Source organism: Halichoeres trimaculatus, unplaced genomic scaffold (genome assembly GCF_033239565.1).
Source record: "Halichoeres trimaculatus isolate MK-OKI-2021-1 unplaced genomic scaffold, fHalTri1.1 fHalTri1_scaffold_19, whole genome shotgun sequence".
NCBI classification, from domain to species: domain Eukaryota; kingdom Metazoa; phylum Chordata; class Actinopteri; order Labriformes; family Labridae; genus Halichoeres; species Halichoeres trimaculatus.
The window spans coordinates 26556804-26583028 of NW_027437197.1; the positions used below are offsets into that span (position 1 = coordinate 26556804).

Consider the following 26225-nt stretch of genomic DNA (forward strand, 5'->3'; position numbering starts at 1 on the left):
AAAATTGAGCATATGTAGCCCTTAGCTTTACAACATTTTTCTGGTTGTGTGCAGCAATAACATTTGATGTAGAATGATCCATCCTATGAAAAGGTATGAACAATTACTCTGAATCTAATAAATACAAAGTATTTATGCTGACAGAAGGTTACATGAAACAATCGAATGCTCTTAAGAGAGAGACAGAGAAAAGGCATCCAGGAGGGGTTTGAAGGACAGAGGCTGAAAAGAGAACTGAGCTGAATTGAAGCCGACAAATGTCCTTTTACATAAAATGTTTAAGGGTGATGCAGAGAGAGAAAGGTAAGAAGGGAAAAATGTGTGCTTCTGAGAGTGTTGACTGTAAATAATAGAGGCACTGCAGGTGTCTGCAGTATGTCAGTGCATTTGATGGGTTGCTCAAAGGGTTCAGTACAAAAAAAATCTCAACCTTTCTTCATAGCTATCAATCATTACTAATGACTTCAAACACTGCAGTTCACCTTTACCCTTCTTCTCAGCTTTCACCCCACGTATTTTCCATATTTTCTTTCCCTTTCAGATCACTTTATGTACAGAGAAACCACTTCATCACAAAAAGCAGTGCAGCTGCTGCAGCATCAATCACTGTTTTTCCTTCTGCTGCAGATCTCCCTACAGCAAAGAAAAAACCCTGGGTGTCTATGTCACTGTAATCTCCTACCTGGGTTGGACTCACGTATCCTCTCCCATCTCTGTGACCGGGTTACCCAGGGGATAGACCATTGGATGGACAGTTCTGTGCATCTGACATGACAGCCGCACACACAAATTGACAAGGGTGAATGAGTGATGAGAATGAGTGTGGGGGGCAGGGACTGAAGCAGGAGAGCCCCGCTTGGAGACACCACAGCAATTCTACAGGTTTGTAGAAATTGAAAATGATGAGGAAGGAAGGGGATTTTATTTGAAAATATACCGTGATACACTGTGAATGTTTAGGTCCAACACTAATCCTTGATTTCTTGCTTGTAATATGTGCCTTTATCTAGATTAAATAATGTCAGCACATGTATAAAATGAGGCAGTGGTTGAATATGTGCATCAGTGGCAATGACCAGGTCATGGGAAAGATGCACAACCATAGATTTAAAATGTGATGTATGTGCATATGTGCAGTAAATTTAAAGGATACATCCTTACACCTCCTGATCTGGAACCAACAGCAAGGATCTTCTGCACAGGATCAAAGGCCAAAGCAGTGGGCTGGTAAGGAAAACCATGACGCACAGTCTGCAAGAAAAAAACAACAACAGCATTTGATATGAAGGTAAATGTAATTTGGATTTTCATCATAATTTTCACGTTGTTAATATTTTGCCAACTGTTTAATTACACTTCATCCTTGCAATTTCATAGACACATTTAAATTTTGCAAATAGAGCTCTATGTAGTCTGGCAACAGAAGTCAGTTTGTTGGCAAATCTAAGATCATTAACCACAGAGATAATGGATGCTGCCTGACCATCCATTCCCTAACAGAAGGAAAAAGATTTCAGATCTGTTTGATCTCAGTGAGTGAATGGAAGACAAGGGCAACTGGGAGAACATCTAGTGGTGAGATATCTACACATATTTGATCAAAAATACTAATTTGTACAAGAAAAAAGGGAGTATGAGCAGAGGCCACATGTCAAAAGGCAGGTCAGGCAAATGCTTGGGGCCCCAAGCCAGAAGGGGGCCCCAGGGAGCAGACCAACTTTGAACTTTGAATCACTACAGAGCAGTGACAGTGAAAAGAGTTTGCAAAGACAGCGGGTGAGTCTCAAAGCGATAAAGTTCCATCCTTCCTCCCTCCACTTGTGTTGTTCACTTGCGTCTTAGTCCCTCCCACCAGAGATGCATGAGAGAGACGCGAGAAAATGAAGAAAGAAGAGAGGATGGAGGAGATTTGTTTTGAGAGCAATGGGACATCCTCTCCTCCGGTCACATGAAGCGACATGTTTCAGTGATAACGACGTCAGCCGATCACCCCTTGATCATCTGTCAGTCAGCTCTAACAGCTACAGCTGCACATGTTCGTGTGTGTGCGCGCGCATGTGCGCTGTAATAACTTTGAAAAAGAGAAACAGTAACTGCCCTGCGCCGGCCTTTGCCGCGCAGACAGGGCATGACCGGCGCACTTTGCAAGTTTCCTGCAGTGCCAAGAGAGGCGCAGTCAAGGCGCAGAGGAGCGCAGAGGTGTGCGTCCAAGCCTCCCTCCGCGCAAATGGCAGAGAGGGAGGAGAAAAGCCGTGAGTGAGTTTTCACCAATCAAATGAGCGCCTCTCCTCGCCTTTAAATGCGCTGCGGCTGAGGCGCAGCGTCTGATTGGTCTGAGTGATCCCCGCCACCGCAGAAAGGCCTGGTAGTGGAGTTGGTCAGAGCCGCTGTCCCTGCAGCAGGTCAATGGACAGCGGGGCACATCAGAGGACACGACGCGCGTCACCGTGTGGGCCAGCTCCCGGGACAGATTTAATCTGTTCCTTTGTCATTAATAGGAGAACAAAATGAAGAGACAGTTACACAGCTGGCTTATCCATTCAGAATACTTTTGATCCACCTGCACTCCTGGTTTGTCATCACCAAATAGCAGAACCTTTGGTGATATACTGTATACTCTCCTGGTGTCTCCGCCTCATCCTCCTTACAACAATGTACTCCATCTTTTTCGATCATGTTAAAAATAAAGACTTAAACAGAGAAATATGGGAAATCACGGGTAAATCCTGAGTGACATACATTTATTTTGTCTCTTTTTTCTTTGTCTTTTCTCTCCCTCTTTTCTTTGAATTAAATGAAATGAGAGAACCAGATATATACTCAGTATCAGATGTTAAGGCTGTTTATTGTTTAATTGTAAGATGTGCATCAAATTTCCAGCTGCCGTCAGGTTAACTTTCCATTATGACAAACGGCTTTAATCTGACATCAGATGTGATGGGACAGTTAATATAGATATAAATGTATATGCTGGTTCAGACGGTTACATTAAATAGTGATTGCTGTGATTGTTTATTGCATTAAAATGTGCCTGACACTCTGGAAACCTGCCTCTGAGGCTTTGTTGACATGTGCGCACATGTGCGCCTGTCACCAAATTACAGCTGTGGAGGGTGCGCTCTGCTTTGCACTGAGAATAGACCAGGTTGGAGCTGGCGAGCTTTCAGCGCACTTTCTGCACTGTTTTTGGCACAAAATTGTCACTGCGCCAACATGAGCCTGCTGACACCTCCCCCTGGCGCGCAGCCACACCCGTCTCTGTGCAGACGGTCTACCAAGTTGTCAAATTGGCAGCGCACGGCAGTGCGCCGCACGAAATTAACACTGCGCAGGGTGCGCCAGGCTTGCGCCCCCTGCGCTGTGCCACGAAATTAGAGCCCTCTGTGTCAACAGAGCCGGCTGTGTACAGCAACCCCCTTACACAGAGTCTTCTGAGAAGCTGTGTAAGTGCAACAGGTGCAACATTTATGGCAACAGACATTTAGGTATAAAAAGCAAACACAATGTTTCCAAAGACCATCTCAAACTGGATATTCTTGTTACTCTGTGCTACATGTTATGAAGAAGTCCAGACAAACCTTTGACATTTGACGCAGTGCAAAATAAGCTGGACATAAGCTGTGGGAAATGAAGCCATGCACACAAATTCACCCCAATGACTTCTTGATAATCAGGTGAAAAAGTAAACAGGCATCAGTCTGACTGATTTACAGCAACACTATAGTGGAAACACGATATCATTTGAATGTTACGTGTCGTACATCTGACAGTTGAATCCTAACAAATTTGTCAGATTTCAGATTTTATCGGACACATTTCCAATATACATGAGTGCTGATTCTAAAAATCCCATTATACCAACATTTAAACAGTGCAGTTTCTCAGGATGTAAAAATTGAACAGGAACTTGCTCAATAGCCCAGGGACCCACTCAAATCCTCTTTTGTGGGTCCAGGAGACTCAATACATGAAAACCCATCAACACCCCTGCTTGTGATAATTGAGTTATTGCTGCTTTTGGACGATGGCATTAGTTGCCTTTTTTCATCCTGCTGCTGCTCATTCCTCTTATCTATCTATCTATCTATCTATCTATCTATCTATCTATCTATCTATCTATCTATCTATCTATCTATCTATCTATCTATCTATCTATCTATTGTGAAAGCCTTTAAATCTGATGTTCACCAAGGTAACCACACTCAGACAACCCCTAAAGACTAACACTGTCTCATGCTACACAGCAGCCTCTCACTACAAAAGGCATTCAGCTGCAGAGCTGGTCTAGATCCTGTGTTCTATAAATAGCAAGCAGTACCTATGTCTACCACAGCCAGTCAAGTGCTCTTTGAGCTTCAGTATCCCCATACATGGATCATCACAGTAGGATAGAAAAATCCAAAGATGGGAATTGAGAATTGACTCAAAGCAGAAACACAAACCGTTGTTTCTGACTGAATGATTCTCACTGGCAGAGGAGGGACACGTTTTTTATTTAAAAACTGAATATATGATTGGATGAGCTCAATTTCATTACTAGTCTTAACTTACCATCATCACCATTTGAAGGCAGTGTTATTTCTACTTCTGCATCATGACATTGTAGTTCAGATGGAAATGCTGATTGCTTTAATTTACTGTGACCTGTTACTGAAAGGACTGTTTTCTGTGAACAGTTTGGGAAAGATATTTTTTCTCTGGACTAAAAATGAAAAGTTAAAGACTGAATTTGTTAGATCCCCACAGAAAGAGGGCCCTGTGACACTGTCTTTTCATAGCAAGTTGCATTTGTTCCTTAATTACAAGAGTAGTCATTATTTCTTTTTCTGTCTTTTGCTAAAAAAAAAAAAAAGAAAGAAAAAAGAAAAAAAAAAAGGGGGGGGGGGGGTGCTACAGAGCAAATAAACACACAAAGTGCTGTCCAATCACAAATCAAAAAATGAATAAATAAACAAACTTTTATCTGGAGATTCAGTGATGGTGAACATACCAAACACAATCCTTTTAATGGAACTAACATTAACATTGCTTCCAATTAACCTTAAATTTCAGACACTCCATTAACTTTAACAGAAAGCTGTGATGTTGAGCTCTACACCACTGTCCCAGCTGACACCTCATGCCCTGGGCCTGAGCATTTCATTCTCATGGCTATCTGAAGCTTCTGTGGCCGCTGCAAGGATAACTGAGATCAGTAGCTTGGCTAAGCTTCAATTCAATTCAACTTAGTTTATTTGATAAGGAGGGACAATGTTCATTCATACTCACTTTAAAAAAATAAAATGTAATGTACCCAAATCTAGCTACCAAGCTAATTTCCATTGGTAGTCCCCCCCAGCTTCACTGTCGTGGTGGTTACAATTGTTAGGCTTCCTGTCCGTACGACTTTTTTCTCAGTAATGTTTGGTGGGTTTTTCTCATGTTCATAATGTGGTGTTTTGGAACAGTAGACATAAAGACACTCTGCTCCAGTGGCATTTATTGTTTGATGGTCTACTTGTGACAGATGAATCCAGTTGTGGTCTTCTTCTATGTCCCACTACATCAAATCTGTTTCACTGAATGCTCGGACAAGCCTTGAGCAAACACTGTTTTTATCATATCCAACACTTAGTGTCTCCTTGCTTGGGAGGTACTCAGCTACTGGTTGAGCAAGTAGATTTTTCTTTCTTTAGTCAGTTAATGGGCACATAGAGTGGGTGTGCACAGTCATCGTGGTATGAGAATGGGATTGATTGCAGCTCAATCTGACTGACGTTAACAGCTTTTGTTGTTTATTTTAAACACGTGAATAACCGTATGATTTGTGAAGAGTACTACAACAACATATAAAACCAATGATTTTGTGTTGTCCAGCTTGAGAAAACAAACCTCAATAGTCTGTGTCAGTATCTACAGCACAGTAAAAGTTTTTCTTTGATTATTTCCAGAAATGACTAGTTGTGAAAACAGTAATTTCTGAAAATAATGACCACTCTTACACAGCAGTTATTGACTTGGTGAACAATATAACAAGCCAGCTATGTATGAGCCTGGCTAGAGAAAACACTCCATAGTTTTCTGTCAATAATGGCTCCGTACAGCACAGTAGGAGGCGGTTGTCCTTGATTTCTACAGAATGTACTTTACAGCAACAAATACAGAAGAGGAGCCAATTCAATAGTTTTTCGAAGAACAACAGGAGGATGGGGATACTACTGAAGACAGACAATCTCTTTGGAAAATAAATAAATAAATAGGAGACGGCTTCGGCCCTTCTGTTGTGAAACATGGTGACACCAAAGCAGGTCCTTCACTGGTATTTCTGAGCTTGAAAAGAAGAAATTAAGTGAGCATATTTAAAAGCCTGAACTTAATCTACACAACAAAATCCTATGTGATCGGTTGTGCTCACACAGAGCAAGACTAAATAAAGAAATGGTTGTGAGGGCCATTTGTGATGTGCTGTTAGAAGCAGAAGCACTGATGAGTACTGAATAATGTATGGTGAGAATGGAGTGTGTGGAGAACGTGTGTGTGTGTGTGGGGGGGGGGGGGGGGCAAGAAGGCAAGAAGTATGATGTATATGAAAACTTGCAGTCATGCTTAACTGTTTCATTTAAGAAATGATAAATCAATTAACCGGTCATTCCCTGTCTCCTGCTTGTCAACAACTCAGAGTTTAGTTTTCAGCTCCTCAGTTATTCCGTGGTTTTAAATCAAGTATAACGTTTGATTCCTTTGTGTTGTTTCCCTCATTATATTGGAGCCAGCTTTAACACATGATCAAGAAGCCATCTCTGAACAAGGTGACTGACAAGCTGCTACGTGTGGCGTAAGAGCAAATAAAAGCTTCAAGTTTAGACTGCAGTGAGCATGTGTACTACAGAATGATCAAATGGGCAGTTTTTCAGAAATTGGGGGAAACTGGGCAAACAAATCAATCTCTCCACCTCAGAAAATAAAAATGAAGAAATTAAAACAAAAACATATAATGAATAACTAACACAACAATGATAAACCTGATGCTGCTGATGTAAATGTGACACATCATTTTGCCTGCTGCTGCAATGCTAAAATTAACAGTCATCTGGTAGGAGGCAGGAGTAATGTTCTTCAGACAGCTGAGCAGCTGCAGGCTGATTAAAACTGTAATGGGGGGCAAAGAGAAGGCCTCTGCAGGGTCCCAGGGGCTCTGACTGAGTGACAGCGTAAACAGAGCCAGCAAAGCTCTCAGAGCAGCGTACCTCATGCATGTGCTGTTAGCCTAAATGGACTTTACTTACTGTTAGTCCTGCATTGTTGAGTTTAAGGAAGATGTACAGTTGTCTTGGTTAATGTGTTGTTTTTGTACAGACATTGAGTTTGTACTGTAAGTCAGTAGCCACGGTTACATGAGGAGTTTTTCGTCTTTGCGAATGGAATCTTTCCGAATGACTTTTCTGAAAACAATAGTATACATGGAAAGGAATATTCCAATCTCTGGTCTACATGCGCCGCTGTAATCAAACAGAATAGTCATTGAGGCATGCGCAGAAAAACGTAAACATCAAAAGATTTATCAAAGCTGGAGGATGACAGTTTGTTTATCACGGTGTTGCAATACTCCGTATTGTGAGTTTGTCGTCCGTCCAGTCTTGAAATTATGTTCAGTTCTTTTAAGTTTGGTTTAAAAACAAACTTTCTGCAGCAGTCCAGTGCTGACGGCTCGCCGCCATTTTTAAAGTTGAGGAACAACTCTAGTTGCGTCTTACACCATATCTGAGCATGCGCTGCAAAAACGCACCCTGACAACTTTCAGTTTGAGTGGATACATGAAACCTCAATCTGTTTGGGGAAAGGAATATTCCACCCCTGTGAAACCGATTAAATGTCCATTTAGATTGGCACTTTTCTTTCAGAATGAGGTGTATACAAAGGTTGAATTCTTTCCGTTTGAGCAACTAAACCAAATGCAAGCAGAATATTTGGGTCCATGTATACGTGGCTTGTGCCTCCCAACCCTGGTCCTGGGGACCCCCTGCCCTGCATGTTTTAGATGTTACCCCACTCCAGCACACCTGATTCAAATGAATGGCTCGTTATCAGGCTCCAGCAGAGCTTGATGACGAGCTGATCATTTGAATCAGGTGTGTTGGAGTCAGGAACATAAAAAGCATTCAGGGCAGGGGTACCCCAGGACCAGGATTGGGAAACACTGCTCTAAGTGTGTCCACTGGTGAATGTACTGAATGCTTGTGGCCCCTCAAAAGTAATCAGAGATTCTCAATAATTGCTCATTATGTCTGTGATGAGGTGGTGACCACACATAGGCACAATGGTAGTCCATTGCTACTTTAAGGTAGAGCAACTGTACAGTTGAAGAACAAAAACCTCATGTGAAGCCAATGGCATAAATTCCTTGTTATATAAAGGATGCATTATTCAGTTTCACTGATTTTCCATCAGCGGCGTGTTAAAAATACACTCTCTGCTCATTGCACTGAGAGGAGTGGCAGTGTTTTGGCTCATACTTCGGTTTAAAATCAGGAAGTATCTCACTGTACAGTCAGATACAGTCATTTACAGGACACATCTGTTGAAGAGAAGCATACAGGATGCTGACATCAGGTTGTTATACTACTCTTTTTTTAGTGTGGACATTCTGGGAATGGCAAAAGAGGCAATTGTAAGACTAGGTCTCTATGTTATCCATGTTTATCCTTGTTTATCCTTCAAACAAGGATGTTCTAGAGGTATTGTAGGTTGCTAATTGTGGAGCTAACAGCTTGACGCTCAGGTCCTCCAGATTGATGTCCACCAACTAAGAATAGGAATAAATCCACAGCGGCTCTAGTCTCTCTTAACTGTTTGCTGGTTGAATGTAGACATACAAAACAAAAAAAAACAGCTTCCACGAATAATTTCACTAAAAGTTACAAACATGAAATTACTTTATAATTGTGCATCTTTATTTATCGATGTATTTTCTGGAAGATGCATTGGTCCACTGTCATTGATCACCTGGTTATATTAAATACAGATTCTAAACGGGTCAAATATGAATGTTAAGCATATGTCTCTTCAGATGATGAATGGGCTGACAGTCTCACATGCACCATTTGAAAAGTGTAATTGCAGAGCACTCTCCTGTGTGTGTTTGTTCACCAGTTCATCAGTGATTCAGTCATGGCATCACAGTCTTGCCTTCTACTTGATAGTAAAGGATGAAACAATCGTTTTTCCCCCCATAGTACAAAATCAGCTGACTACATGTTCTATGTCTCTAAACTAACCACAAACTAATTTGTTTGCTGCATGCTTTTATGGTTAGCATAACTGTGCTAACACAAAAAACACAGGACCCTGGTCAGAAATGTGCCATAAATCCTTGTGTACTGCAATCATCTGTCATTTTCTCTTAACATAGCTAGAAATTCAATTCTTAATTCTCAACTACCCTTACTTTGGCTATAAGATAAAATTCAGTGATAAGGTATGAATATATTTTCTATGTCATGGCTTTAGAAAAAAATGTTTCAAGGTAGAATCCACAGGAATGTCTTTTACAACTTTGATTGTCTTTTATGGGCCTCTGTACATGTGTGTCAGTGTCTGTGTCTGCCTCAACCCCCTCCCCTGCCTTTATGTTTATGTTTGGGTTGTTTCGGGACGTTCCTGGGCAGAGAGTAAGCATGGTTAACTCAGCCAATCACAGCACGCCCAGTGCTCAATAGATAAAGCTTATTCCTAAACAAGGGTGAAGCTTGGCTCGACTTTCTCTCGCTTTCAGGCACTTGGCATTTGAAGAGCAGCACAAATCAAAGAGCAGCACAAAACAAAGAGCAACGTGAGTTGGGTTTCGGCTAACCAGGTATGTGTCAAATACCTGTGATGATGATGATGACGATGATGATAGTTTTATTTGTCATTCACTTTTCAGAGCAACAAAATTGCATTTCAGTTTCATCCTGTTTAAGAACATAAAAAAGACAGTGTCAATGACAGGGGGAGCACAACAACAGGAGAACTGATGAGTTTGTGCTAACATGCCAAGTCTCTCCAGAGATGGCAAAAGTACCCTGATTCCACACTTGAGCTGAAATAAAATACTTTGGTAAAAAAAAAAAAAAAGGCTTGAGTAAAAGAAAAAAAGTACTGATTCAAATGTCTACTCAAGCAAAAAGTACAGTGATATGGGTTGTGTTTGTGGTATTGCTCACTCCTTCCCCCCTCCCCTCTCTGTTCTACTCTGCAGGTTGGTGCTCCACCCCTCTCTGGAGATGAAGAACTCAAATCACCTGTCAAACAGGTGGCAGGGGGAGCTGAAAGGCTGTGGGCAGTAGGAGAGAGCTGGGTTTCATTCTGTGTGCCGTGACACAGGCTACAGGAGCAGTTTGATTATCACCTTCTCACAATTTGATCTTTTGCTTAATAGAGACAACATTTGGCTGCAGTGGGTTTCTCTTTGAATGTTTAAATAAAACCCCTGTTACTCTGGACAACTGACCCTGGTATCCACACTCATTCTGGGTAACAATAATCCTACACTGTTGTTCTCTGCACATAGGATAATTCATATGGAGTCTACTGCAGCCATGTTATTGTTTGAACAAACACTACCTGCATAGTATCCTAATGTACTTCACTGTATAGTCCTTTAGGAATTTGTGTTGTACACTTAGGGTTAACACATCACACTTCTGAACGCTGATTGTACAGGTGTTGTGTTATTGTGGGTGACACACCCAGGGGCCACAGATGAAAATAACGAAGGTGCTGCTCTTGTGACGTGTGGAATGGAACCCTCACCTTTGTCCATCTTGTGCAGCTGCCCAAACATTAGTGGTGTGGGCGGAGTGACAGACCTGCTCTGACACACAACACACACACACACACACACACACACACACACACACACACACACACACACACACACACACACACACACACACACACACACACACACACACACACACACAGCTGTGTCTTCTCCTGCGTCCTTTAAAACCCAAAACACATGACACGCATTGGTGTTGCAGAGCCAAAAACTAAAAAATATACAGGCTTAGGCTTTATATATAAAGTAAAGAGCCTTTTGGGGAAATGTAAGGAGTAAAAAGTACTGATATTTTGTTGAAAATGTAACTGAGTAAAAGTAAAAAGTTGTCAGAGAAATAACTACTTTTAGTACACAGTACCTGAAAAATCTACTTCAGTACAGTAACAGAGTATTTGTAATTCATTACTTGCCATCTCGGAGTCTCTCCCACATAGAAACGTGATGCTACAGGTGGTTACTGGGCTGGTGAGTGTGTTCATGGAGTCACGGTCAGAGGCTGTGAGTGTGTGCTGCTGCTGGCACTGAGCCAAGGAGGAGAAGCCCACTTTGAATGGTGTGTTTACTACCAAGCAACAGAAATTCCTGCAGCCCTACTTTTAAACACGTTTCTGTTGGTGGTTAAAAATCGTCCTTTCCCAGTGGTGTGTATGTGGTTTCCAGTTTTTCCAAAGTCTCAGTTGGACTCTTAAAGAACTGCAGTTTTTAACCCATTCACAGTGGTTTCATTTCTTGTAAATGGAGTTTGCTACATGGTATTATCTATTTACCACATAACCAAAAAAAAAAAAGAAAGAAATTAATAAAAGATGGAAAAAGGGAAACCTCACACAAAGACAAAAACAACCGATCATTAAATGCACACTTCATACTTAAAACAGTTTGTAAAACAGGTGAAGTGATGACATTTTCTGACAAATGAAGAGCTGTTTGTGAATCTTGTTCCAATTCATTTGCACAGTATGAGGTGAATGGGCAGGTTGCCTTGTCCCACAGAAAGTACGGACAAAGGATTTGAAAACCCACACAAAATAAAGAGGCGGCTGTTTGTCTCTCTTAAACTGACACACACACACACATACACACACACACACACACACACACACATACACAAACATTTTGAATTTGAATGTTTTATATTTCATTATTATTTAAATTCTTGGTAGAATTTTTTATTAATATAATGTTGTCAAATTTTCTTTTACACCTGTTATGGCCTTATTACAGCATCAAAGAACTACCTATACAAGCACCACTCAAAGAAAATATGAGCTCATTGTTGTAAATGGTAAATGGACCAGTACTTATACAGCGCTTTTCTAGTCTCTCAGGCCACTCATTCACCCAGTCACACCACAGTGACACACTGATGGTGGATTTCCTATAGAAACCATCAGTTTTTATCTAACACTTTCACACCCATCCACACACCACTGAGCAACAGTGGGAGCGATTTGGGGTTCAGCATCTTGCTCAAGAACACTTCGGCATGTGCCTGCAGGAGCTGGAATCGAACCCCCAACCTTCCAGTCGAGAGGCGACAACTCTACCACTGAGCCACTTGTTTGCAGATAGCTAACTCTCCTCCTATTTCTTTTTTTCCGCCTCTGTCTTATCAGCGTGACATTAACTTCTCCATAATGTATCCCACACTGTGGCTTCTGACAGCCAGTTGACACATAGTAATGTGAAACTCACAGGGAGACAATCCACTGAGTCATCAGGAGCATGTGTGGGCTCTGCTGAGAGACAGGGGTGGTGTCCATGCATCGTGCTGTTACACCTCTGAACCCTTTGACCTGATTATGTTTTTTATTATTATTACTTATTTCATGACTTACAACCTTTAAATTAAAACTTGAGAAATATGGAATCGTAACATTGTAACTCTTGAATGTTGTGCTATTTGAAAGTTTGTAATAGATGATTTTTCCAGTTTATTAAGTGTGAGCTACTGGCTCCAAGTCTCCAACATTGTTTGTCTTATCTAATGATTTATAAGGCAAATATCACAACAAATCTATTAAAATTTCTGTGATCCCAATGCCCTTCTTGTGCAGTCTGTTTTACATGCCGTCTTTTTTTAACTTACAAGTCTTTACACTGATAATTATCAACACTGAACTAAATGGTACAATGTCACACTTATAGACTTTAATATAAGTCTGTAGTGTCTGTAACTTCATCCATGTGTTTCTAATACAGAGTTTTGAAGCCCATTCTCCACAGGGGACAAGGCAAAGAGACAAGCCCCTGACGTCTTTGTAAACAGGGTCAGTCTGGTGAGCCATGCCCTGACATGGGTAACCTGTTGGTTTAATATCTTTGGAAATAACAAGTCCCCAACTACAGTGTGTGTCAGTAATGAAGTGGACTATTCAAACCCCGGCTATTTTTAACCAGGCTCTTAACATGTTTATTTTTGCTAAAACTTCTGCTTTTTTAGTTTGTGTGTGTGGCTTTGGGAATCTCACCAGCCAGCCTAAAGCAAAATCTTAAAGTGGACATATCATGCTTGTTTCTCCTTTTCACTATGCCAGACTAGGATGCCTGTAAAGCATTTCTGCCCTCAGTACAAGTCATTTAGTTCCTTCGTTGCTCCACAATAGCGCTCTCAATATCCTCATTTTGGACCATGCTGAAGATCTCATTGAAACGCTCCGTTTGGAGAATGACCTCCAGTAACCTCACAACGTCACAGCCCTTTGTGCTCTGATTGGTCAGTTCTATCAGAGGGGCGGAGGGGGTAGAGCCAGGGGGTGGTTTTTGCAGCATGGCAGTATTTACAAAATCGCCATATTGGATGGGGCAGACCGAGCGAGTTTGCTGTTTGCCAAAACTTCACCGTAAGGCATTGATAGCACTAATAAAATGGCAGAGTGTAGGATACGCCCTTTTGTATTGGACCCGGAGACAGACTCGGATGGTTCTGCAGTTCAGGAGGAAGAGAATCCACCTGGACACAGATCATCTCAGGACGCTTCAGTGTGGTGAGTCAAAGCGGTACTGTAACATGTATAGTTTATACGTGGAAATATAGGTAGACTTCACCAATAAACTATTTCTATAACAGGGCTCCATCCTGCTCCTTCACTTTTCTCTGTCTGTTTTATCCATCATGCTGAAAGTGTAGTCAAAAGATCACCTCTACCATCAGTTTGTCACTATGTTATTACCGCAGCATTATTGTGGTCCAGGTTCACAGTGCATGTCAGAACAAGCATGCAAATATCACAGTCTCACAAGTATTACCACGTCTGCTAGAACTACAGTGTTTTAACTGCTAATTCACCATGTAAAGCCAAGCTGCTCAGCAGAGCAGAGTCCCTGCATCCAGCACTCAGTCAGTCGGCTCTTGGTGGGTGTATCCCTCGGTGGCGGTTGTGTGACTAACTGACATCACAGAGGAGGAGCTGCTTTATCAGGTTACCCCAATAAAAAGAAAGGATCCTCGTGTCGTCACAACGGTTGAAATCTCGCGGCCAACTGTCAATGACCTATTTTCAGAGGCATCAAATCTTGTTCTAGGATATCAGAAAAAATACAATATCTCTTTTTTTTTTAATTCAAGGGGTGTAAGGCTTGTTTCCAAATTTATTATATTATTTGTAAGTATTAAATCAGGCATCAGCATGATATGTCCCCTTTAAAGACCTGCAGTTTTTAACACTTCCAAATAGGCTTTATGTTTAGAGCAAAGGGAAATTTCTCAGTAAAGTTCAGTGATTTATAATTTCCAATTTCTAATTGATTTATTGCTTTAGTTGAGCCTCATTTCCATTCTATCAGCCCATTTAATGTATCATTTCCATGCATGACATTTTGTTTTAGATCTTCTTCAATTTGTTGCTTCAGCATTTTTACTATGGATACAAAACAAAACTGTGAAATCAAAACATAAGAAGTCATTGCATCCTCCCACATTGCACGATGCCGAAATAAGTCATGACTAACTTCTAAAAGTTACTAAGGATGAAAGTAAACCAGTTTCTGTGGTATACAGAATGAATAGATTTAAAGAAGAGGAATGGGTTCAGAGTCTCAGCGTAGGTCTGCTGCCGTATCACAAAACACGACAACATTAACATTACTAAAAAATGGTCAGAGGGGTGTCTTCTTTCTTTTCTTACTTTCTGAAAATGTCTCGTAATCTGCTCTGAGTGTTAATAAAATTCTAATTGAAGTCTTTATATGGGATAAACAAGAAGTTACAGAGATATAGGCTAAATATAAACACACAGCCTGAGCTGCACTGACTTCCATTAAAGACGTTCCCTTCCATGGTTCTGCTAATTGGGGGTTCACTCATGGATTTGTGGCTTTGTCATGAGTGGCTCAGTTGTTTCAGACTCTTCGAGGACAGCCACGCATTAAGCTGTTTACTGAAGGGGAATAAGCTGCCTACATGAAACCAGGCAATCATTCTGTTCTTTTCCAGCACTTTCTCCTCCCTCTCTCTGTCTGCCTGTGTGACTGCCAGCCTGCTGAGGGTGCTCTGCAGCATTCTTTTGAGCTTCTGAATCATACCCCCCCCTCCACACACACACACACACACACACACACACCACCACCACCACCATGAACACCAACATCAGTACCAGCGTCATTCTGTCTTGTCAGGAAGAAAGGGGCAAAACAGAAAAAGAAACTAGAGATTCTCTGACTCAATGGAATGTGCAATCACATCTCAGGATAAGGAATGAAATCATAGAATACTGACTGATCCACATCCCTGTATCACTCCATCATGCTTTCTTGTTTTTGGTGAAAGCACATTAGCTAGGACTGCAGGCTACTGCAGGTCCCTCTGCTGGCTTGTTGTGCACTCTGCTTTATGCAAGGGAGGGACACCGGTTATATCATCGCTTCTACACCAATCGCGCCTGTTTGCTGATGCAACCAGGGGGCTCCTATTCATCTACCTCCTTCGGGTTGTTTTTATCACATGTGTGTAAGCTAGGCTACTGCAGCCAATGCAACATGACGATGACGGTGCGCGTATTCAGGAGCCGGACTGCAGAGAGCAGTGGGAGCTTCAGTGCAGCCTGCACACGTTTCAACCTCAGCGTGCTGAAGTTCCGCTGGAAAGCCTCACACTGCTCATGAACAATGGGTGACTAATAGCTTTATTGCAGATTACCGTCACTGCAGATAAACATGAACCACGAGGACTTGTCTCTGTCTCTGCGCTGATTTGTCTCACACAGCTTCACATCAGAGAACTGAACTGGATGAGCTATCCTTGGTGCTGAACTTAAAACACAGTCAGAGAAGCAGGCCATCCAAAAGCGCAGTGACTGTATACTCACTCCACATTAACTTTCAACATCCCTTTCCACGTCATTACAGTGTGTTCATTAAGCTTACAGCTAGTGGGGATCACTCCATCCACACGCACCGTGGATGTGAAACTGCATTTTAGAAAGCCAGAGTGTTACAGATGAAACCTTTGATCCTCATGCATTGTGAACTGAAATCAAGTAAAACTTCTCATCAACCCACCTTACAGAGCTGAAAGTTTTCCGACACTAGAGTCTCCTGGACATCGATTTCTTTCGGAGTTGGCGCCGCGGTGGGAGTCCCGGCCCCGCTGCTGCACGATGGGGATCCGAGAGTCGCTCCAGGGGAAGAGGTAGTCAAACCGTCTAACACTTTCCGAAACTTCCTCATTTTCTATCGTGTTTCTTCTTCTGGTGAGTGGCAGAGACCACCCTCCTTCCTTCTCCCAGAGTTTCCGATCCTCCCCTTATAGATACGAGATCCCAAATCTGAAGAAGCCCAGCAAAGAAAAATCGTTCCCTGCAGTGCCAGCAAGGTAAGACGGCCCACTCACTCTCAAGTGCTATTCAAAAGTAACTGAAACACCTCATTTTCTCTGTTGCTCTCGCTGTTGTCAAGTACAGAAAAAAGGGAAAGAGAATCAAACAGTCACATGCGCCTGAGCAGCTGTTTTGAGGGCGACAACCAGTGATGCAGATGCAGGTCGCCTGTCTCATATCAGAGCATGCACAGAAACCAGGAAAACTACTCAACTTCCTTTTTGTTGCTCGGGCATCCTAAAGCTGGGTCCATAAAATCCCAACGCCTGAACATATTCCTGCACACCGAGCGGCGGTGATTGACTGTACCAGCCGTTAGTCAGATAAAATGAATTCTAGCGGGTCAATCCACCCTACTCCCACCCCCACCCACCCCTGGCCCAAAAAGCACTTTCAAAGCACTGAAGAGAAGAGACGGAGAGCGAAACCCAAGACGCAGAGGCAATGCAGCTGAACCCGGTTGAACTCCACAGTCAGGCCGTGAAAACAGGAGAAAAACAAGCGCGGAGATAAAGTGGAGAGCAACACGGAGGCTGCGTGCTGGCTGCAGATGAAGGTATGGTTGGTTGTTGATTGGTTGTTTTTGTGCAACATCCAGACATCCAGGTTGGTTTTGTGTCGCTCGTCTGCAGTCCATAAACAAGAGATGGGAGCTGTCCGCGGTGCTGAAGAGCTGTGCCCAGCAAGTCCCGCCCACTCCCCCGTCTCCTTCTCTCTCTCCCCACCTCACAAGCAACTGGATACAGCTCTACATTACAAACAGAATCAAAACGGTGTGAGGGACCTAGGAAACTGGAAACAATATGACTTAAAATGAAATAAACCTTCAGTATTCATGAATCCACCAGCTATACAGTGCTACACTAACAACATCTGAACATACAAATCAAACACTCCAAAAATAAACATTAAATAAACATTACATACAAAACACCAATATGTCAAGTTTATGTGAATATACAAACTAAAATGTTGATTTTACATAAAAACCAAGATGTCAAGTTTACATAAAACGAAACAGATGTCAGTTTTACTTCAAACACCAAAAACTCATTAAACATCAAAAAAAAATCCCATGAATCACATTTCTGTCCCTCTCTCTCTTTCTCTTTTTCTCTCTTACACACACACACACACACACACACACACACACACACACACATGCATGCACAAGTATGTTAGAAAAAAAAGTCATTACATGTCTTTTCGATATGTAAACATGCAAGATAAAAACAGTACTAGCCACTCACGAACAAATAAAATGCCAATATGTTGAACTGTGTTCAATGAATTCAGCCCAAGCTGAGTGATAAAACTGGACAGGGAGGAGAGTTGACTTCTGAGAAGAGCCTCAAGTATTTAAACCTACATTACTTGGTTTAATTTAGTTTGTATCTATTGCTTATAAAGCTCTGAACCTGTTGCTCAATCAACCATGTTACCCCTTTCATCACTGATCAAGACTGTGTCAGTAGCTGTGTCTCAATTCAGGGGCTGCAGCCTCCGGAGGCTGTAGCCTTCAGAGGACCCGGCCCTCGTAGCCTGTGTAGACCGCAAAGGCCGAACTGAAATAAGACGGTCTGGTCTGGTCTACAAAGCATTTCCTGTTTGTCATCCTCAACGTCACACAGCGCCGCCCTCACCTGTTAGACTTCTGTTACTTTCAAACACATGTAAACCAAAACCTCACATTTAAAACAGGATTATTTTTACTTTTTTTTTTTTTTTTTTTTTTTTACTTTGCGTTATTATTATTAGTAGTAGTAGTTTCATTATTATTAGTATTATCATCATTTTATTATTATTATCATTGATAGAGTATAGAACCACCATTTATATGAGAGAAAGGCAACAACATACATTTTCAACATTTGATCAAGTGCTGGGGGGATGATAAATAATAAAAAGTATAAAATACAAGCTGCTGAAATGATTTAATGTTTTTTTGAATTCCCTGTAAAAAAAAAAAAAAAAAAAAAAAAAAAAGGTTTTGTTTTTTTTTTTACCAAGAGAATTAACATTTATGAATATATTTTTATATAATGATGACAAAGATTTATAAAGAACTGTTTTCCACAGGATATTACTTGAAAAGAGCCCAAAAAAACACATTTTCACACAGAAAAACAAAATATTCTTTAGTGTTTTAGAAACACAATCACATAGTTGTTGCCAGAAATCCTTCCTTTCTGGATAAAACAGGACTCCTTTTGGAGTTCGGCTGAGTCCATCATCTTCGGCGTTCATGTGCAATGAATCTTGGGATATGTGAGGCTATGAAGGATTCACCGAACTCGTCCTTCGTGGCCCCCCAAATGGAGGACAGATTCGTCAGCCGCATTTGGAGGAGCCTCTGTATTGGGACAGCCTCTGATGCACCACTGTGACGTAATAAGTCTTCAAATTCAGCCTCCGTAGGCTGCAGCCCCTGAATTGGGACAAAGCTATTGAAAAACAGCTCATTATGTCCAATCAGTTTACCTTACACTGTATGCATATTCATGATGGAAAGACACTGACTGAGCTCAGTGTAGTTCTTGTCAATGACCTGTCAATAGGTTTGATTACAAAAATATTCAACATGGTTTAGAATGATTTGTGGGTTTCAACATGTTTGATGTATTAGTTTATTAATGACAACATAGAAACTTAACAATATCAACAGCCAGTCCCAAAAGACTGTCTGAAATTCAACTTGCTATCTTACTTTTAGGCATTAGGGAATGTGACTCGGACATGTTCCGTTTCTGCACAGTTTGGTGAGGCCATCTTATTTGTTTGAGTTACAGTGCAGTAAATGATAAGTTGTAATAAGTGAAAGAGTTTTAATAAAAATGAATGTATTTTAGTGGCCTAACCTACTTGTTTAAAAAGTCAAGATGCCAAAAGTAGTGACTGAGCTGACTTGTTGTAAAGCCAATCATTGCACGAGGGATTTTTTCCCCTTTCAAATAAACAGCGAAAAGTCATGGCTGGGACTATATATGTGATTATGCTGTATTATTCTACATGATAAAAATGTATTGCTGTGGGATAATGTGCGCAAGCTGCGTCCATGTGACTGTTGTTTCTGCGTCCCCCCCCATTATGACGGCTCTGTGGGTGACATACTGAGGTCAGCATGGGCAAGGTTTATCATTTGTTCAAGCACTTTACAAACAGCTTCAACCCGCCTTGTGTGCTACCACTTCCATTTTACGTCCATTACCAGTGACAGCATTAGTGTGCGGCAAAGATATGATGATTTAGTTCTGTGTTTTTGTGGAATGTGGCTGAGAAAGGAGACCCACAGTAAGGCCATCACATCATCAGATAATCTTGGATGTATTGCCATTGCACTATTGACATGTACCAGGTTCCATCTTTTGACCAAGTCTGAGGGAAACAGAGGTTATTTTGTTTTATCTAACTGTTATCTTAACTTGGCAAATGATTAAAAACTATTTCATACAGAATAGCAGCTGGGAATAAGATGAGTACATTCAAGTAGAAATTATGTAGAAAGGAATGAAGACAAAAATAATATCGTCCAAGAATGGTAAAATGTACTTGTACAAATTACATGCAGGCGTGTGCAGAATTGAACTGTGCAGCATTACCGCAATTTTTACAAGAAGTATGAGTAAATATCTAATGTAACTGTTGCTTATGTGTCAATCTAAAATCAATGGAACCTACTTAAAAAATCCCAGGTATTTACTGATGAATTGATGGGATGTTAATGTATCATAATCTGACTATACAATATTACCTTACAAACAAGTCCATAGTGCAAATAACCTGGGAAAATAACCACTTCCTTTTTAGATACTCTGGTGTGTTTATGAGCTCTATGAATCCTTTATTGTTGGTAGGGAAAATGAAAATGAAAATGAAGATCTTGGTGATAAATTCAGTGATACTTCTTGCGTTGTCTTCATCTCTCACACTGTTATGGGGATGGAAGGCTGTTTTCTTCAGTCTAATGTTAAAGTCAATAAAACCATTTATTCCTTACTGTTTTATATTTTAATCAGACTTAAATACATAAATAAATACATAAATAAATAATAGAATATAACTTTATTTGTCATTGCAACAAGTGCAACAAAATTGCAAATGAATAAATAAATAAATAAAAGATTGCAATATTGAAAATATAAAACAACATTTCTTTTAAAATTATTTGCTGATTTTTTCTTTTCTTTTCTTTTTTATTATTTTTGCAGTCTACACTGCTGCAGATATTTTCTACCCTTACTCAGGAAATCTTTGGGACAATGTGTTTTTTTTTTCTCTCTCTACAGATGAAGTGTATACTCAAAGCTTTATCAATCAGTCTAAAATGATTTGTCTTTGTTATATAAATTTAAACATAACTGACAAAAAAAGACACAACTGAGTATACCACTGCTGGTTATTCAGTATTTTGAAAAACTTCCATACATGCATACTGTTATTGGGTATTCCTCACTGGTTGTTGGTGAAACCAGGTTGCAGCTTTGTGTTGTGGACTTTTGATGGCAGGAAGGATGACCTTTGATTTTCATTTGGCTCACAGACTGGGAGTTTAAATTATTGATGTCAAACCTGCATGCATTAAAATGCTGTCTGAATGTGGCTTTGAAAGCTAATGGGTCATTGATCATAAAAGCAAATTATTGTATTGATACGTTTTCAGTGTGTTTTGTATATAAGCTGTACTTAACTTTCACAACCCTTTTAAATGTTCTGACCTGAAGTACTTCTTACACAGCCTATGAAATAACGTATACCCAAACAGGCTCTGAAGCTTAGAATCTAACCCTAATACACACACATTAGAGTCAGGGACAGAACCCCTGATCTTCTGATTAGGGGACAACTAACACCTTTGCCACATTTGCTCCTGTTTAATGTTATTCTCAAGCGGTTCATTTCAATCGCATGAAGCATTTCTTTCATGAGAGTAGAAGGTATGGAGCATAAGGTATGGATGACTGCTAGGCGCCGCCCTGTTGGCCATGGCTGCTTTTTGCAGCAGCTCTGTCTTCTTTGTCTGTTTCTTGTAATTTTTTCGTCTCTTTTTCGTCGTCTTAGTATTTGGAGTGGATCATTACTTTGTATGGCTCATTGTTGGTCATGGACACCAAACTTTTTGTGGCTTCAGCGATATTTTTACTACTTTTTCTCCTGTGTTTGTCTGGAGATCCTACATGTAACCATGGCTGCATCATACAAGTCCATGTCGTCACTTCATCGCTCACACCTGAGAACCAGCACATTGTCCTCATGTCACATCAAGCCTTACACCAGTTAGCATTGACATGCTACAGGCTGCTAGCAGCTGAGTTCACAGGTAAACAATGCAGCCATGGTGTATATATATATATTAACTACTTGAATTTCAAACACAAATGTCTTATAAATATTCACTAGAGAGCAGGGAACTAAGTGTTGGCTGCTCAAAGTTCCCTTCAGGGGTAGGACCTCCGAACCTCTCTTTCTGCCTCTCTTCGTTTAATTGAACTCTATATTGTGGGTTCATTAAGAATCTGAAACGCCACAATATAGAAAATTCTGTAACCTCTGAGGTACATTCTGCTCTAATTCCTTTAACCAGCCATCCCTAATTTGCAGGCTACAATTCAGCTTCTCGAGCAACCACAGTTACAGAATGCAAGAGAAAGAATACAGTTCAATTAAAAAGGTCATTACGATGCACTGCACCCTGGTGCCCCATGGCATAAAGCTGGTGCGTTTTATTTATTTATTTATCTGCCACAAATCCCCAAATAAGCGGATTATAAGTACTATTGTCCACACTAAAAATGAACAGACACTGACCTAAAGGGTGGCCATGTCCTTGACCTCCCTGTCGTACTGGGATATACAGATCATTAAGAGCATCCACAAAGTATTCACAGTGCTTACATTTTTCAACATTTTGTCATGTTACATCTTTGGGTAATTTGGCCCATTCCTCTGTGCAACACCTCTGAAGCTCCATCAGGTTGGATGTGGAGCGTGGTTGCACAGCCTTTTTCAGATCTTCCCAGTGACGCTCAATCGGGTTCAAGTCCGGGCTCCGCTTGAGCCCCTCAAGGACCTTCACACAGTTGTCCTGAAGCCACTCCTTTGATATCTTGGCTGTAGTCTTAGGGTCATTGTCCTGCTGAAAGTTGAACCATGGCCCCAGTCTGAGGTCCAAACATCTGGAGCAGGTTTTCATCTTTCCCTCAATCCTGATGGGTCTTTTGTTCCTGCTGCTGAGAAACATCCCCACAGCATGATGTTAACACCACCATGCTTCACTGCAGGGATGGTATTGTCCGGGTGATGAGCGGTGTCTGGTTTCCCTCAAATATGACACCTGGTATTTATTTATTTATTTTTTACTACTTTATTAATCCCAAAGGGAAATTCACGCATTAGGCTTAAATCTTTGTCCCATAAGACGAGAGAATTTTCTTTCTTATGGTCTAAGGGTCTTTCAGGGGCCTTTTGGTGAACTCTGTGTGGGCTGCCTTGTGTCTTTTACTGGGGAGTTGCTGCCATCTGGACACTCTACCATGGGGACCTGATTGGTGGATTGCTGCAGAGATGGCTGTTTCAATAGTTCTATTTTTTTTTAACTACATTGAACATAACATTTAGTTCAAGGAGCTTGCTAATCCTGGTGGATTTACCTTGACAGGACCATAAAAAATGTTGGCAGTCAACTATATACTATTCATTTAGGGTACTGATGGCAAACACCTCACACTGAGTGGTGGTCTAACACATTTTTTTCAGCAGTATACGTCAGTTTTTTTATGTTCAGCCTGGCTGGTGTTTCTTTGCAGAGGATGTGACAAACAGTAGTAGCAAAAAGTAGTCCCACCTTGCAGATGAATAAGAGCCACAACTTAAAAACTTGTAAAACTGAATACATAAAGTTTCTTAAGAGCAACAATATGTAATCGTTAAGTGATGAAAGAATATGACAAACTGAATAACAGATGGAAAACAGGGTCAGCCATGAAGTTATTTATCTTCATGCTGTAATGGAAGGAGAGAGTCAAGAGCTCCCTCAAAGTAACCAATCTATAATGTAATCTTCCCAGGGAAATCATCAGTCATTACAACCAGCCCTTGAGATTTCCCCAACAAGCACTCACATTATAAATCAGCTTTACTATGACTTAAACCCATCCATTTGTAGTCCCAGAAGAAATAAGCTCAGATATTTCAAACTTAATTTCTCCTGTTTGATGAATAATTGGAATATTTTTCTTCTACAAAACAAGATAAAAAATGAAGATTTGTGTGTTTTTTTTCTTGCACTACAAAGATAGACAGATGTATAGCAAGAAAAAACCCACACAGTAAAAGAGGCATCACAAGTTACCCTCCTGGTAACCCAGTGTATCCAGCCAACTCTTTGGCTTGCCTTGGCAGATCAATGGCACAGTGAGAGGTTAGGTTTTTAATTGAGCTGTCCTGAAGCATGGGGGATGTTTTAATGAGGCTTGGTCTTCTTTTCATCCTGACCTTTTCGACTCTGCCCTACAGGTGTCCATCATTTCACTTAAAAAGAATGTACGGGTTCTTCAGTAAATATCTACCTCACAGCTGTCAGTCACACAAAGCTCCTCTGCAGAGAATGACATTTCAACATGAATCTAACACAGAAACCAGGAAAGAAGACGTGTCACTAGTGATTACAAAGGTTACAGGTTTGAGTACATGATCCCCACCAATTCTGACAAAGGCTGGGAGATGACCAACTGAGGTACTTAGATTAGATTTTCATTAGGGCTGCAGCGATTAGTCGACATAATCGACAAGTCGACGATTAAAAATTCATTGACGCAAATTTTAATAGTCAACGCATCGTGCTATTGTTTTTATTGTCGGTTTCACATGGTGAAATCAAATACCAGGGGGTAATACTCATTCGTAACTTCAGTTCACAGCATGAGGTGCTGTGTTATTGGATACTTTTATGGGAAAAGATCACTAAGTTCATACGTGAGGAATATTGAGGAAAAATCTCCACTCCCAGAGAGCGCTGTGCACTGAGGGAGGCTCTGCATCCCCGGCATGGACAGCCTGACAGCTCCCGGAGTTTAGCGTCTGATAACGTGATTTAGAGCTTCTCCTTCACTCTCTGTTACAGACAGTTTTTCAGGATCTGAGTCACAAACTAGTGTCAAAACTCCCCTAACTTTTAAAAGAGAGGACATTTATGTGATGGAGCACTTACTGTCAAGCTCACACTGCACCGATAACACTCAGCGGGGAGGAGAGAACCTAACTCTGGGTAAATGCAGTGAAAATGCAACACACAGGTTGAATTATAAAGGTCTGCACATTTTAAAGGCCAAATCAGGTTGAAACACAAAATAACCATGATTAATCAACTAATCAAAAAAATAATTGATAGATTTGTGGACTTTAGAAATAATTGTTAGAGTAAACGGACTGGCCTTTTTATTTTTTATTATTTATTTTACAAAACAATGTTGTTCAATTAGCTCTGTTATAAGATAGATTGTTTTGGCATTTATTTGGGCTACATTCTGGTTTTGAAATCATTGAACAGAAAAATGATTGTTAGACTAATCGTCCAATTAATTGTTAGGTTAGTCGACTGATCGATAAAATAATCGCCAGATTAATCCTTTTAAAAATAATTGTTTACCCCCAGCCCTAATTTTCATATCTTATCAGTAATGAGTCAGTCGACTCTTTTGTTTTAGTTATATATGGAAACTCTAGGAAATGTACATTCAAAACAGCAATTTACTTTTAAGGGTGTAAGCCCCGACCTACACCCCCATTCAATAATCATGTGTCCCTAAAATGGTCATTTCCTTTATGAATAATGTCAATGTAAGCCTATAAGTTTCTTATGCAATAGGAGTCCTAAATAGTTTCTGTCCAGCACTACTGGGATGAGAACACTTGGGGAAGAGGGAATCTTTACGTGTATGGACTTGCTGAATGTGACTGAGCAGGAGCTCCAACAAAGTCACAATCTCTTGTCCTGTCCTCGAGCACTTTGCTGTCTAGTACATAAAGAAAACTAAGAATCCATCTTTATCTATTTAGCACCAAATGATAACAGTATCTCATGACACTTTTCAAAGTCATTAACAGTTCTAGTCCTGTTAATATTAACATCTAATTTTATAACCAGAGACCTAACATCGAGACAACCCACCATAGGCCTGATCTACCAAGATCCCAAATAACCAGCACTTGATTGCACGTGCAAACTAAAAAGTTTCACTTGCTATCAGTGAGCCTGTTGTGAGCAATCTGCTATGATAGCTTGTGCAGTTGACAACAGGGGTAAACTGCCCTCTTTAAATGAGTATTTAGTGCATGTACAGGCTGTCACCATGGAAAGTTTGGGGGAGCAGAGTGGCCCATGACAAACTGCTCCTTCTCTTCAGCAACATTCTACCACACAGAGACACCAACTCAGTCAACATGTTTTTGGAAAGTACTTGAATTTGAATTAATAATGTTTATCGCTTACTCATGAAAGCCCCAGAAAGTGTGTGGAAAAAAACGCCTACTATTTTCTCTACAAAAACCAAAACTAGTATCTGTGTCCTGAACTCAGTGTTTGTCATTTGACAATGAAAAACACAAAATAC

The 26225-nt window shown here is 40.7% G+C and overlaps 1 protein-coding gene across 12 annotated transcripts in view; it reads right to left on the reverse strand.

Moving 5' to 3' along the window:
* The window catches only part of stxbp5l (syntaxin binding protein 5L), a 127055-nt gene extending 110077 nt beyond the window's left edge, over positions 1 to 16978 (reverse strand). For 8 of the 12 annotated variants that reach the window (XM_074694680.1, XM_074694677.1, XM_074694679.1 and 5 more), the window contains exons 1-2: positions 16301 to 16978; positions 1154 to 1251 (exon numbers count right to left, since the gene is read on the reverse strand). In XM_074694680.1, coding sequence (XP_074550781.1) covers positions 1154 to 1251; positions 16301 to 16468 — 266 coding nt within the window. In that variant the 5' untranslated portion in view covers positions 16469 to 16978. The remainder of the gene's footprint in view (positions 1 to 1153; positions 1252 to 16300) is intronic. The other 4 variants (XM_074694688.1, XM_074694685.1, XM_074694686.1 and 1 more) reach the window with 1 other exon arrangement.
* Between the last annotated feature and the right edge of the window lie 9247 nt (positions 16979 to 26225).